Here is a 15,116-nt window from a genome sequence, read left to right on the forward strand (position 1 = left end):
GCATCCTATCGCCTTTAAATAGAGAAAAGAGAAACTTGGCACTTAGTCCAAATGTTTACTTATAGACTGCACTGCTCTCTGGTCTTCTCTGGTTTTATTATGTACTGTACTGCTGCAACCATTATCTCCACACACCACAAAACCCCTATACTTCTAAAACTTTTGTTTTTTCAGTCTAGTCCCATTTGCCTCATTGAATACAGTGCCATTCTTTGCCCTTTGACCCCTTTTTTCTACTGTGCCATCAGGACACAAGAGGTTTTTAACACAAGGGGGATTTGAGGGATGGTACGCACGGTAGCTGGGCCGTTCGCAAAATGAAAACACAGTGCCATTGAATTTTTTTTTTTTTTGCCGTTTTAACTTTTTAAATGTTCTCAAATGATACTTGACAGATCAGAGGCGAGGGGTGTATCTCCTCTTAGGTGAGGGAGCAGAGGACACACACCCCCTCTTCTCCCTCTCTGCAGCTGAGGCAGAAGGATCCTCCTGACAATTCTAACAAGATGAAGCAGCATCAGTGCGAGAAAAACGGCGTCAAGTGTGTCTTCAGAGGCAAAAACATTTGGGTTGTCTTTGTTTTCTGTCACGTCCAACACTATGCTGTTTTTTGTTTCGTTTTGGGTTTTTTTTACATTCAAATAAACCGCTGAAATGTTTCACACATAAAACGCTATGTCAGTTGGCTTCCTTTCTGCCTAATCTGCTCATGTTGTCGGCTCATTGAGGGATTTAGATAAATGCCTGTTTACTTTCTGCAAGCCATTGTGTCTTGTACCATAAACATACCAGGGTTCCCCAGTTGGCACAAAGCTCATCTTATTTCCATTATGAGTCTTTAGAAATATGATGATCTAATGGAACTGAGATGCTTTTGCAAGACTCTGTCCTCCATTCAAAACAGTGACACTATTGTGTTCAAAGCACTTTAGCATTGTTTGCCATTGTAGTGAAATGTGGGGATTTTAGAGATGTGTTCATGGAGATCTCCAAGAGAGGGCAGCAGTACTGCATCACTGGGTTTAGAAAAGAGACTACATTTTTTTTTCTCCCAATGAAGGGCCCTTTGTCTTCTTTTCATCATGACTATTAATGATACATGGTAGAGGAGATGAAAGCAATATGCTAATCTGCTGATTAACACCCCCAAGTGTTATTTCATCCATTACCCAGTATCCATATCCACATTTATATATATAACTTAACTCACTGGCCATTAAATCGAATAAGAATGTATCAGGTTCTTGGCTAATACTTCATAAATGACTCGTAACTTGTGTCAAACAAAGTGTTGGACTGTAATTCAGATTTAATTCTCTCATGGTAAATGGAGCATATCTTTCAGATTTCATTTAGGGATTTGCAGAATGGACAGACATGGAACAAAAGGCCACTGTACTACCAGGCAATGACCGTAACAGTGTTTACCTGGCTTTTCTCAGTGGAATTCAAGTCCGTGTTGGAGTGAGCAAAATCCACTTAGCCTTTGGACTTAAATGACAGAGGGGAATGCAGACTTACTACGTCCAATCTGATATTAAACATTAAACTCTTTCAGTAGCAGTCACTTGGCGTGAGGATGGACAATGGGCGCCCGTAGGTAGCCTAAGGGCTACGTTTAGGAAAATCTGAATAAAACGGCAGGGAAAAGACTGAACAATGAATACAGACCTTTTGAACAGTCAACCTGTGAACGCTGCTGTTATAAGAGGCAAATAATAGTCCTGACTATGGGTATTGTCACAAACGTCATTACTGAAATTCACCCTCAGTATTTGAGTTCAAATAATCGCTTAAGTAGTCGGTAATTTCCACTTGCACCACCAACCATTTGCCATTATAATTCACACACTTCCTGCTAAGGCTGTGTCACAAAAAAAAAAAAAGATCCAGCCTGGAACATTATGCCCCTGCTTCATTAATCTTCAATCTACCTCTGGAGGAAATGGCTGTTCCTCATAATAATGCACCCACTAATAACAATAATTATCATAATCATCATAATCGTAATACATATTGTGCCACTGCTTCTGAAATAAGCCCAAGTGCTGCTTGGAAACTGGGTTCACTGCCTCTGCACTGTAAGAGACAATTGTTGCTTGTTGTTGCTCTAAAGAGAAAAATGGGAGTCGGGGGGAATAAAACTAAACGCTCAGCAGTTTTACTACATTTAGCAGTTGAAACTCCAGTCCTCATTTACTGTGCATACCTTAGAGGCTTCTGCTAAATGTTTTCCTATTGTAAGTTAGAAAGGGCCTGGAGCATGACAGGCTTAAATACATTTTGTTTCTCGTATGTCCTCCCAGTTAAAATCTCATAATCTCTTTTTCATGATTTCAGCCACGTGCAAGATAGATCTCATCAGCTGCCTCATTAAGCCCTGACATAGTGGAATAGAATCAATGTCTTTGTTGAAGAATGGATATCATTGTAATGGCACAGTCTCAGATTTCTTTAATGTTGTGTAATGTTCCAGAGCTGAGCTCAATGAGTCAATGAATCTTAATACAACAGTGGACAAATTTCAAGTGGACTGGAGAGGACCTGATCATGTCATGATGAATCAATGCTTCACAATACATAACAGAAATTTGGCTAAATTGAAGCACTTCTAGTTTTTGATATGCAAATATTTCCAGCATGTGACAGGCATTGTGGCAGAATACCAATTTAAGACGGGCCTATTTGCGGGGCTCCTATGCATTTTACATTTCCAAATTCTGGAACGTTTTCTAGACCTTCATTTTTTGGCTAGATTAGAAGACTGGATAAGGTCAGTCTTCAAAATGATGTACACATTATTATGACTGGGAAATCTGACTAAAGGATGTGTATATAGAGGAGAATAACTCATCATTATTACAATATGTGAAATGACAGTGAGTCTACAACTACATCTACCAAACTTCCCCTCAGGCATAAAGTTCAGCTCATCTTATATAATGTGTATAATGAGTACAGTTACAGGCCCTGTATTTCACTTACTCATGTCACCCAGCAGACCCACACTATTCAGAGCCAAACTAAGCTGGCCTGGATACACATTCTCTGGAATAGCTGTAATTGCTGTGGAAAGGAGAATGTGAAAACAAATAATCGAAGCCAGCGAAGCACATTTCAGCTCCGATCAGATCGGAGCCATATTGTGAAAAGAGCCATTAGGTCATTGTAGGTGTGGTACCGCTGTTGTGAAGCTGTGCGGTCATAGAACAGTCTGAGAGAGAGGGATGATGAATCATATGAGGCTGAAGCACTGCAGCAGTCCCCAGACAGACATGTAGTGTAGATGCCAGATGGACACGGAGCAGAGCTGTGGCTGTACTTTCCTTTTCATGCGATGACTATTCTCTTATCTCTGTCCATCAAGACGCAGAATATAAAAAAACCCCCAACAAAACATTACGACAACATCGGCACGATTGTTGACCTAATCACTGACAATGACAAATCAAGGCGTGTCCCAGCTCTCTTGCCTTCTCCATTTGTTTGATATTACTTGTTGGGATGGCACAAGAGTACTGAAAATCTCTGCAGAATTCCCCTTGTTACATTTGAACAATGCGCTGCCTAACACCTGTGAATGCACCGACCTAATGGTGATTGCGTTAAATGCGAATGGTGCTGATGTGCATAACAAGGGGAGAGGGGATTGGATAGCGAGTTTGCCTCTTCATCAGCAGCTGTCACGGCGGGCTCAGCGGGAGGAAAACCACGCCAGAGGCTGCTCAGATGACACAGACTGCCTCCGGGTTTTGACAACACAACTATGCATCGTTAGTGCTGCTAACGTAGACCTGTTTATTAACATAGTCACTTGACACTGGCATACGCTTGAGGCTGTGTGGGCGATGGAGTAGGATATGAATGTTAACAGGCTGTTTGTGTGTGTTAGAGCAAGAGACACTTTGTGATGCATATACGTCAATCTGCATAGAAATCATAACACAAATTTCACAAAACAATTCCAAATACAACTGTAATAAAATCTGTAAAAAGCCTCACCGACAACATGTCAATGCACAGTCAGTCAGCAAATAAATAGCGGAATAAAATGTCTACAGCATGTGACAAAAATCTGCAAAATAAGATAGTTGAGCAAATGAGCATGGTCCTAACGCTAGAGAATATGCCCATGTTGAGAGAGCAAACACATCAGCCTGCATTGCATAGTCCCAAGCCAAGACCAAACCTATGGCTGCTCTGAAATGAATAAATGTTAATATCTTTGTCAGGGAAAGGACCCCCAAAACACATTCCAATAAGATTTGTGACTGAATCAGGCTATGGCAGAGTTCACTCCTAGACAGTCCATGTTGTGAACAGTCACAGTCCTGAACTGGGATGGACTGATGGTGGTGTGGAGTGAGCGGGACAACAGCGGGTGCTTTAAGATTTTTGTCTCCTCTTCCTGTACTGGGGGGGATTGTGGGTTATTTTTCACTTGGAAGCTTTGTCCCCTGGCTGGCCTGTGCAGTCTAGTCAGCTGCACTTCCTGGACATGGGCAGGGCATTTTAAGGTTTGTGGTCCTTTCTGCCGAGGGCCTTGGTCAGACGTTGTAGTCCGGGGCTTTGCCCAGCGGCTGTCTGAGTCTGATCTGCAGGGTCATGAACGCCCCCACCGTCACATGGAAGAGGATCTGCCACATGTTCCTCAGTTCATACAGATACATGTTGGATAGACAGATAAGGGCAAACGCCAGGAAGGACTTGCTGTTCCTCCAGACAGAGAAGTAGGCAAACAGGTAACACTGAAAGGAGAAAGTCAGAAAAGAATTAAGATGCTGCACGCTTTGTGACTGACATTGACCAATGACATGTTCTCAGCATTAATTTGTCCTTCACAGGACAATAACATCTGCTGTGTAAAACCCCCAGCCTGATAACATTTTTTCATCCGATTTTCAATTTGTGGTCTTAAATACCTGTGGGGGCCCCATTTGGCATTAGGAGGTGCACAAAGGAGCTGATGAAAATGTTAAAAGAAGTTACTGAGGTGGAAGGCACTGAGCTTTGCTAATGTTAGTCTAGCTGACAAGCTGCTGAGCTGTAAAGTACAGGGCTGTTAGTCACTCAGTCAGCCACTGATGGGCTGCTCTTACTGCAGACTATCACTTACCTGATACAGACAGGCCGCCGTGCCCAGGAAGAAGGCAATCACGTAATTAAAGTCTTCATCGTCATTCTGGAGACAGAAGAAAGAAAGAACGAACGAAAGAGAGAAAAAGGTTATTTTCCAGTACTAGCCAGCCATGTCTACACAAGGTTACATGAAACCAATATGACATGTATATATATAAATTATATATTTTATATAATGATATAATGATATATATACACTGTATATAAAATGCAGAGGAGAGTTTGGAGAGTCCTCCATTGCAGTTTTCATTTACATCCCTCTCATGGAGAGAGAAGCGCGCTGGTTAGTTTCAAAGAATCTGACATCCATTACCAAAGCCAAATCAATTCTGTCAAATCCAATAAACCCCTTGAGAGACACAGAGTCTGTTTCATCTCAGATACTCAGCTCAGACACTTCCTCACCTGTAGTATGCTCTCTATAGCATGGACTCCTCGCAGCAGGTTGAGGCCGCCACAGAGGACACTGAGCACACAGGACACAATACCAGGCAGGGTCACTGGCTCCAGCATCTGAGTGGGAGCTGGGGAGAGAGGGTACTATAGGCTTAGCAAAAACTGCCAATGAACCATTCATCATGCTTTTATGAAACACTTTGGTACAAAAACCACCATATCAAGTGGAGGTCGTAGAATTTTGAAGAAAAGCACAGCACATTGTTTTTAAATCGTCTACCTTCCAAAGACATTTTGGTATGGTAAACAGGATGATGCGCCACGGTTGTCTGATTCTTTGAGCATTCTTCATCCTTCAGGACAAAATGATGAATGTGATCGGAAAGGTGGCGGGTGACAAGGGCAACAAACAGAAAGTGAACAAGCCGTGGAGCTGCCCTGAAGTGAACGGCAGGGGGAATACAACAGCACCAGTGACCCAGGACAGCATCACTTAGCTTGGGGCAGCTGATGGTGCGTACGAGCGGGTTGGTTTTCGGAGGGGCGAGGGGTCTCAGCCACAGGACAACAGTGGAGCCGCAAGACTGAGCAAATCCACATGAATGGAAGGGAACACATTACACACTGATATCTATCTGCCCGGCACAGACAGCCGTCAACAGAGAGGCAGCCTGCTTTCATGTGATTAAAGTGAACCTCAATCCAATTCCAGTCATTTCTAGTGTAATTCAAAATCCAAACACGCCATGCCAATGCATTACAGTGCAAAAATGGGACCATAGGGGGTATCCATAGGCTTACTATGGGACTATATGAAGGATTTAGGACTGCAGTAAAATGTATGCATGGAAATGAACGACTTATCATTCCATGAGGCTTTTGCTAATGCTTATGTGAGGTGCAGTATATACTAAATGGACCTTAAAACATCACGTCAAGCACACTTTCAACAATTCATAGCTTTGATGCGCACTGGTCTATCACCCTACAGCTGAAAATATGGGATGAGACACAACAGACAAGCGAGAGGGCCTGTGAAATGAAATGAATCACACAAATCAAAATAGTCCTATTCCTGTGCTGGTAGAGAGTGCTAGTTGTAAATTGCTACATCATCCAGAATCCTTTATTTGGTCTTTTATTCAGACGTTATGTGTTGCAGCATGTACCATTACAATAGCCAACCTCTCTCATGTTAGGATGGGGCATGTATCAAGAAGGGAGTGCCACTGTGTAGTAGCCAACTGGTGCCCTACCTATGCCCTTATACTTGGAGGGGGTGTGCAGTGAGAATCCATTGATGGAGCTCAGGTCCTCGGGGGAGAGCTGGTAGGGCGGTCGCAGCTTGATCTCTGTCTGCATGTCTGCCAGGTTGATCTTGGTGGACAGGGAGCGGGGGCTGTTGTAGCGCTGCTTGGTCTTCTGGATGAAGGTGTCTGATGGTGGCAATCAGCACAACAATGGGGTCACAATACAGGCAGCATTGAAGTGCAACTGAAATCAGCAAATATATGCATGCGTGCATAAAAAAGTTTCTGGCTTAAAGGAAAAATTCACCCTTGGATGCTCTTGCACTGTTATATATCATCAATCTGTGATGTTCATTGCATTCCAGGAGGTATTTTGTGATGAAGTGTTATAATTTACTTTTTTGGTGCACCCACTTTCCCTCAACCTGCCTCACCTACATCTAACTCAGTTAGAGACTACATACATTTCCCAGAATGACTTTCGACAACCCCCAGAGAACGTGCCTGAACTTGTTCCATTCAGCTGCCCTACAAAGGTAACCAGCAGTACCGACTTTTGTGTTTTTCAAAAGGTCAAACGTCATAACTCAAGTTTATATTTCATTTTAACAAAAATTAAATCCATAGGTGCTACTAAACAATATATATATATTATCCCCTTCTGTACCAAGAATATTGTCAGGGCAGGAGATAATGAAGATGAAGATAATGAAGATAATTTTCTCGGTATCACTCTGTCTTGGTCTTATGCAGCTACTGCCCTTTAGCTGTGTAGGGCAGAGTTTTTCCAGTCAACAAAAATTGAGAGCTGTACCCATTGTCCCATGTCCGATGTCTTGTGGCTGCATTGCATATGGTCTATTGAAACTACTGTCAGTGGAGAAATTGGGATCTCTGCCTCTTCCACAATGGATTTCTCCCTGTATGATGTTGATGTTAGCTAAACAAGCTCTTGCTCTTTGATTGTAATGGCAAGAGGTGACATCAAAATCTGACATTTAGCGTTAAAAATCTTTCTGCTATTAAACTCCATGGGAGCTCACCAAACTCAATGAAGGAGTATGGCCGCACGGCGCTGTTGATTCGCTTGGTGTCATAGGTGACGATGAACTCCCTTTGTAGCTCGTCCAGGAAGCAGAAGGCCAGCACGTTGGGGTAGTTCTCTGTGCACACCATCAGGTATCCTACGCCCAGCGAGCTAGTGAAACTGAAACACACACACACACAGACACAGTATTGTGTTAACATACTGCGCTCTTTTCTCTCGATGGAAACCTTGGAATATTGTAATTAGGACACCAATGCTAAATACAGTGCAGCTTATAGACAAAACACAAGCACAGACAAAACCTGCATTTCAGTACAAACACTATCCAGCATATTTCTGCCTGTAAAGATAATTCACATCTTCTGAATGGCTAATTATACATCATTTCACACCAAGATTCAAATGCACTTCAGTAGTCTACTCTTCAGCTCTGCGGTGTCTATTAATATGCTGTAGGTAAATAATATTCCAAAGATATATAAAAACTCCCACATTATCTGAATAGCTGGGAGAACATTTAAGGGAAAGCAGATTATCACAACATCATCTAAATGGATGTGCAACACAGTGGTTTACAAACAGTGCAAATTGAAGTGATGATTGTGGCTTGATGAGCCAAAACAGAACTGCAACAGAGATCTGAAGGGTGACGCTGATCAGTTGCCAGTATCTGTCATTCTGTGTACAGTAGCTTACGTGTCTCGGATGTCAAGATGACTCATACACAGCTAATGGAGGAGGGCAGGCACCTCACTCTCTCAAGTTTGGATGATGGCAAATACTGTGTGTGGAGTGGCATGGGTACTGGAATCACAGCCCACGCAGCCTCTAAAAGGCCCAATATATCACAGAATAGATTAGCCAGTGACTTAAAACACTGCCTGGCTCATTCTGACCTTCTCTGTCTTTGTTCTCTTCCTCAGTTGCTGATGGCTTGTCTTGATTAAAGTAACCCATATCAAAGGAGACTCTGGTCGTCAGAGGGTGCAGTTTGCTCATAGATGCCTGATCCTGTCTGCTGCCTTAATGAGACTAATTAGCTCATAACAAACAGTGCTTGAGAGAGTTTCAAAGCGTTTCCTCAAGCCCCAGTGGGACTTTTAAAAACACTCTGACATCTTAGATGACAGCCTAGCTGTCAAACCATTCATATTAAAGGACTTCCAAATATTTACCACCAAAAGTGTGGAAGGGGTCAGGAAAAGATCAGCAAAATTGTCAACTGTAGACTGTTTGATCATCCATAGTTAGCATTATATACCATGAGTTGAAAATGTGCTAAGTACATTAAGTTAGACTCATCATTTGGATGCTTTTATGCTTAAAATATGATAATACGGTAGACAGTCACTAATCCAGTTCTGCTGGAAATAGAGGGTGATCAAACCAGTGAACTAGATGACTAACACAGTCAGTACTATGCATCCTAAATACTATGAAAAATAATTTTCAAAATATGTAACAAGTACATACAAATATGTTCCACATCCTGTGCAGTTGTATTTGCGTTTGAAATGGTTACATTTATCATTGAGGGAAATCCAACAATTGTGCCCATTTAACAGAACATTATCAGGTATATTTGGTTTATTATGCCTGTTTAGTTAATTGGACAGTTTAAATGTCTGGAGTTCATTTAAATGGAGCATTGCATGAATTCAGGCAGAACACTGAAGTCATGCATGCCATCAGCTGACACTTACAATGACCAATCACATTCAAACAAGTCAATGAGGTGGTCTTTATAATCTGACAGCTCATACTCTCACTCTGCTGATCATTCATGCCACTTCTGCTGTTACCGGTTATGCTGCTTAACTACAGTCTCTGCCTGCTACACACTGCTGTTACTGGTGGTGCTGCTTTCTCCCTCCACCACCCCAGCCTCCTCCTGTTCTGGGTTCTTATTAATCATACTTGTGATGGCATCTCTTGCCTTGTGCATTATGTAGATTTCATATTTCAGTGATATGTCTGATATCTGGGGTTTTTATTGTGCTGTGCTGTGCTCCCCGCAGAATCTCTTGCATGCTGCTTGGATTCATTAGGGCAGCATCCTCAAGAGCAAAGCCTTTTCTGACAAATTCAACTGTATAACCATTTGTTGCTATAAATGGTCCAAACTCCTTTGATGTAAGCATTTCTGACTGAATTGTATATTATTCCACATAGCGCAACCAAATAATGGGAATTTAAATCACCATCCCATAAGACCTACTTGACATTGTATTGGCCAGTCTTGAGTGTGCAGCGGTCAGGGAACTGGCTGAGTTTCTTGGAGAGGCCTTTGAGGTGCCTCTTGGTCTCCTGCAGCCCTTTGTCCTGTTCATAGTCAGTGGATGCAGACAGGGGCAGGCCATCCCCGACCCTCACCACAGAGGCAAACAGCACCATCGACATCTTACAGCTCTTGCACTCTCACTGAAGCCCTGCACACATAAGGAGAAAGGGAAAAAGTTCTTGAGAGACAGCTTAAATTTGATACTTAATGGTTGAGTGCAGACATGGTTACTTTTCTTATTAGCCGGCATAGCAAGGATCCATGAGTTTAACTCAGCGATCAAATTGCACCATTGTGTATGTGTACTTCCTGGTGAAACATATTAACAAATACATTCCTCTGATTTATAGTAAATACTTGTCTGCCAGTAGTAAATACTTGTCTGCCAGTCCCGGTGTGTTTGTCTTTCTGTGGGCTAGAACCATGAGACCAATCAGAACCATGGATAGCTCTAGAGACAGGAGGGGCGTTTGAGGAAACGCTGGCAGGCATTGCGGCGACAGCTGTGCCCGAGTACCTTCACAGCATTCATGTCAAAACTCGATAACCCAATAGTTTGAAAATCAAACGTCAGGCCAGTAGCACACCACAACGACTTTTAGCCAGGAGAAAGACGCAAACGTTTAGCAGCCTTCAGTCACTTTGGAGAGGAGTTAACTAGCTAAGTCAATTCACCGCCAGCCTGAGTTTAGCTTTAGCTACAGATTTTGGTTATGTCGAAACTCTTCATGTTGTAAGTTGTCCTCTTTGTAACAACGTTAGTGTATAATCACCTGCATCAGCCTAGGTTAGATAGCAAGGTAACGTTAGCGGCTAAATTAGCTAACGTTAGCTTACTACCGTTGCCTTTCTAGCTAACGTTAGCAGGCTAGTAGCTAGTTTTTTATTTCCACTGGTCAAGGCAACATTATGAGCGAAGCTGAAGAAACGTATATGTCTGACGAACTGCGATAGGCCTTTAATACCTGGTGAGTGAGTGTAGCATCATTTGGAAGTGAATTCCTGGCAGTCTGGTGTGCAGCTGTGTAACTGTACAGATAGCTAGCCAGCTGGAGCGATGACTTCTTACGTTTACGTGGCTGTTTCGCTATGGATTGTGGGTAAAGCCAACCTCTCATCAGCACCACAAATAAATAAAACGATGCTGCTTGTCTCATCCAGAAATTGCTATTGAAGAAATTTTGAAGTGCTAATTGGACTTTTGTTCAGTACATTACATCGATTAGAAGATTGCTAAGCTTTTTATGATCGTGGTAATTCATGCAAAAGGGAGGGAGGGCTATGTGGTACTCTCTTTATAGTACCCGCAGCCAGTGATTCCAAAGAAGGTTTGGGGGCCTCCAGGGGCCCCTGGGGGGCTTCCATGGGGTCCCCAACATATAATGTATAGTTTAATTTCACTATTACTTCGCTCACTAGAGATTAGCTCAATGTGAGAATGTATGAGTATGTGACTGTTGTGATGAGAGGTTTCACTGTACCCACTGTGGTTATCAAGCTACCTACAGTATAGACAGTGAAGTGATTCTGTACCAATTCATATCCAACAGCAAAGGACAAGGTCTTATCAAATGGGGTCCATGGTCTAATGTGCATCTATTTGGGGGACCGTGACATCAGAAGGTTCAGAAGCCTTAAACTCCCAATTACAACAAACTACAGTAGTTTTCAGCTCTGAAGCACCCCAGACCATTTAGGAAGTAAGTTGTTAATGATTTTCAGAGAACCTCAGTTCTTCATTAAATTGAGAATTCGCTGATATACATTCTTTCAGGTCCTGTGAAGGTCTGGGAACGGCCAGCCACTGAGCCAAATAATAACAATAAACATTATATTGGGACCCAGTAAACTCAGTAACCCTCTCATGTGCTATGAGATTAAATAAGATTCATCATTGGATCATTCATCATTCAAACATTGGTGATGGACTGCAAATACAAATTTCTTCTAAAAACATTCCTTAATATTCATGAGATCATTAATTTTGTGGTAGACACTATGTTTCATATGTTAGATTTTAACTATATTTTGGTCCCATTTTTAATCTGATCTCTGCTAGCTGCCCCAGTTGCTGCTCTCCCAGTGGCAGCCAGTGACAAATGAACCCTAATCCGAGAATCTTGTGCTCAGAATCTTTTATGGTTAAAATTAAAAAAATAATATGAAAAATGAATAATGTTTACCCAGAGCCTGCCAAGCTTTAATGTTCCACTCAAACCTGAAGTAGGACATTCACTGGCATCAGCATTTTGTTTTCTATTTTCATACATTCCCAGTTAGAAGAGGGCAAAGCACAACTACGGCTAAAGGAGGAAATAGAAGCAGCAATGCAGAGACAGTTAGTGTTCTCATCTTTCACACACACCCATGCAATCTCCAGGCAATGTATCAGCCTGAAGGGACCTCCTCAGCACCCTTATGCCCTTGTGTGTGTCTGTGTGTGTGTGTGTGTGTGTGTGTGTGAGAGAGAGAGAGAGAGAGGGAGAGAAGCACACACACACACACACACACACACAGAGTGAAAGTTGGATGATGGATGTCTGCTGTTACTGACAGCTTGATGAATAGCCACAGGTCCGGGGGATTGTTCAGTGCAGAGAGTGTCAGGTAAGAGGGAGGCAGTGTCATTCACAGTGACACAGTCTAAATAGAGGTGCAAATGTATTAGTGTCCACTGCTTTTTCCGTTTCCGAGGATGTTGTCATCATACATATTCAAGGGATTCTCGAGAATGGGGATGAATAGAAAAACATTTTTCAAAACAATCTCTTATGTCTCAAACTTTGTTTTGGTTCGACCATTTTTTTCACAAAATGAATTTTTGTCACAGAATTACCTAATTTGAGTATCAATAGACTTATTAAAAAAATGTATCTGATTTATTTTGTGTCAAACAGGTTAAAAGCCCCATAATCATCCATACTGCTGATATTGACTTTTGCTCAGGTGTTGCGCTTCCCTAAATAGCCGCCTTTTCAAATTTCAAGACTATGCAACTTTGTCTTTTAAATAAAGGATACAATACAATACTGCTTAAGATAAAAAAAAAAAACACACATTTGAAATTTGGAAAAGTAAGTCTCTTAATAGATCAAACCTTTTTGTCTGCAGAGGAAATCAAGAAAAAATTCCATCAGATGGTGGTGACAAAGATCTGACATTGGTGACACAAAACACTAAAAGCATATGTTCTATATTGATTTACTTTAATGATAAATATTTTTGAAACAACCACAAAAGACTCTGTGGTTGCACTTGTCAACACTGTGACTGCCTGTCAACACAGAGTGTCTGGCTGACATACGCATTGTCTCTGCTCTCAAGGGTGATCGGATAGAAAGAAACGTTCATAGGTCATTGCTCCTATTCTGAGCTACTTGATAAATACCAGACTGCCTCTATTGGACCACAGTGGATACAATGACCAGATCTGATGAAATGTCAGTCCATCACATGACACAGCAGGTAAATGCAATAGGAAAATGGGACATGATACAGCGTCTTCAACATGGGAAAAGTGGGTTGAGGGTTAGGTAACAAGGAATACTTTGCTCCTTATGGATGCCTTTGTCTAACCGCCTATACTACTAATGGCAGTTCATCTGTAAATCAATGCTGTATGCAGGCTGCTCAGTTGCTGCCAAATAAGACTCAATATCTGGAAACCTTTTAGGCTTGTACAGACAGCCTTTACCCTAGGTCGATCCGACCTGAAATACTGACAATCAATTCTCACCATTCAACACACATGTATGGATTTCTGTGAATCTAGCGTGCATGGTCTTGCATCAGCTCCTGTTTTTGTCTTGAGAGCACGGCAGCAATCCATTCAAAGGGCAATTCCTTCTCTATTGATAGTGTCACCAGGCAATCAAGGTTGAGGACTCCCGGTGAGACTCTGATGGATTCCCCAAACTGTAATTTACCAATTTCTATCAGCATATCATAAAAAAGGATGCTGCACTACTCACTGTTGACTGACAGCTCCATTGAGCTGCACAGAAAGTGAGCATATGGATCTTTCAGCGAGCGGTGTAAATCATTTTGATCACTGCCTCTTGAGAAAAAAGCAAAAGAAAATCGTTATCTCTCCCAAGCAGATACTCAGGGGTCTATTTATTTCTTTGACTTCTGGTGTTTGGACCAATTTGTCCCAGTGTCGGCATATTGAATAGCGTCCGATGCAGTTCATCTCCAAACTACAGCAAAATAACAGGGTGCGAGATCAATGTCTGCACAGAAGGAACCAACAAAATCAACAACAGAAAGCAGCTTTTTGAAAGACTGAATCTGATACACGGGAGGGCACGGTGTGGGCCTGCATTACAGAATGAACATAAAGAGAGCACAAAGAAGCAGGCGGCGCGAGGCGGAGGAGAGGCAGGCAGATAAGATGCAGAGTGCAGAAGGAGGTCAAGGAGATGAGACTCTGAACAGCACAAAACATAATTACCCATAAAGGGAAAATGGCTTTTGTTAAGACAACTTAAATCTGAGACAGACTTTGACTTTGTATTAACAACCCTATGCCCTCCATTTCTTATGTTCATTTTGCACAGGTTAAAATCCTTGCCACCCAAGAAAACCCTGTTTCCACCAACAGCAATGCTACCAGGCGTGAAAAAAAGTGTTCTGCCCCCTCTAAAATCCTTTAGAGCGAAATTGGGATTGAGTGGGTATTTCTGCCTGTGCTCACGGACATTAATCAGCCTGCTATAGCTCAACACTGCATGCATCCCAACAACAGCAGTTTGTCCAAGCAGCCTTGCATTACTCATAGGCTAGAGAAAAACTTCAGACCCAAAGTCACTCTTCAGTTTTGACGAGCCTTGGGGCGAACTGTGTGCATCCTGTTAATGTTTAAATGAAAGATTCCCAGGACCCTTTTCCCAAAAGCGATGATTCGCAGTGTTTAACATGCTTGCATTCCTGGAAATACAGAGGCTCAGGCTTTGCTCTGCAAGGGAGCTATGACAAGAGTTTCACTGACATCACTATCAGA

The 15,116-nt window shown here is 42.2% G+C and overlaps 1 protein-coding gene across 1 annotated transcript; it reads right to left on the bottom strand.

Moving 5' to 3' along the window:
• Positions 1 to 3,778: 3,778 nt before the first annotated feature.
• On the bottom strand, positions 3,779 to 11,180 carry sec22a (SEC22 homolog A, vesicle trafficking protein). The gene is made up of 7 exons (XM_071538851.1): positions 11,080 to 11,180; positions 10,052 to 10,262; positions 7,829 to 7,992; positions 6,792 to 6,971; positions 5,545 to 5,663; positions 5,117 to 5,182; positions 3,779 to 4,748 (listed from the first exon to the last, which is right to left on the bottom strand). Exons 2-7 carry the CDS (start codon positions 10,231 to 10,233, stop codon positions 4,548 to 4,550), a joined length of 912 nt encoding a protein of 303 aa, XP_071394952.1. The 5' UTR covers positions 10,234 to 10,262; positions 11,080 to 11,180; the 3' UTR covers positions 3,779 to 4,547.
• Between the last annotated feature and the right edge of the window lie 3,936 nt (positions 11,181 to 15,116).

Source organism: Centroberyx affinis, unplaced genomic scaffold (assembly GCF_046629955.1).
Source record: "Centroberyx affinis isolate AG114_WGS23_722 - 3 ecotype Tasmania unplaced genomic scaffold, CSIRO-AGI_Caff_v1 ptg003356l_1, whole genome shotgun sequence".
NCBI lineage: Eukaryota > Metazoa > Chordata > Actinopteri > Beryciformes > Berycidae > Centroberyx > Centroberyx affinis.

What these genes read in the sequence shown, in the direction of transcription:
- sec22a (XM_071538851.1), bottom strand. Translation starts at nt 10,233, where the DNA reads ATGTCGATGGTGCTGTTTGCCTCTGTGGTGAGGGTCGGGGATGGCCTG. An exon ending in ACTGGCCAATACAATGTCAA is followed by an intron (nt 7,993 to 10,051) that starts GTAGGTCTTATG and finishes TGTGTGTTTCAG; the next exon opens with TTTCACTAGCTCGCTGGGCG. An exon ending in CTCCAAGTATAAGGGCATAG is followed by an intron (nt 5,664 to 6,791) that starts GTAGGGCACCAG and finishes CTCTCTCCCCAG; the next exon opens with CTCCCACTCAGATGCTGGAG.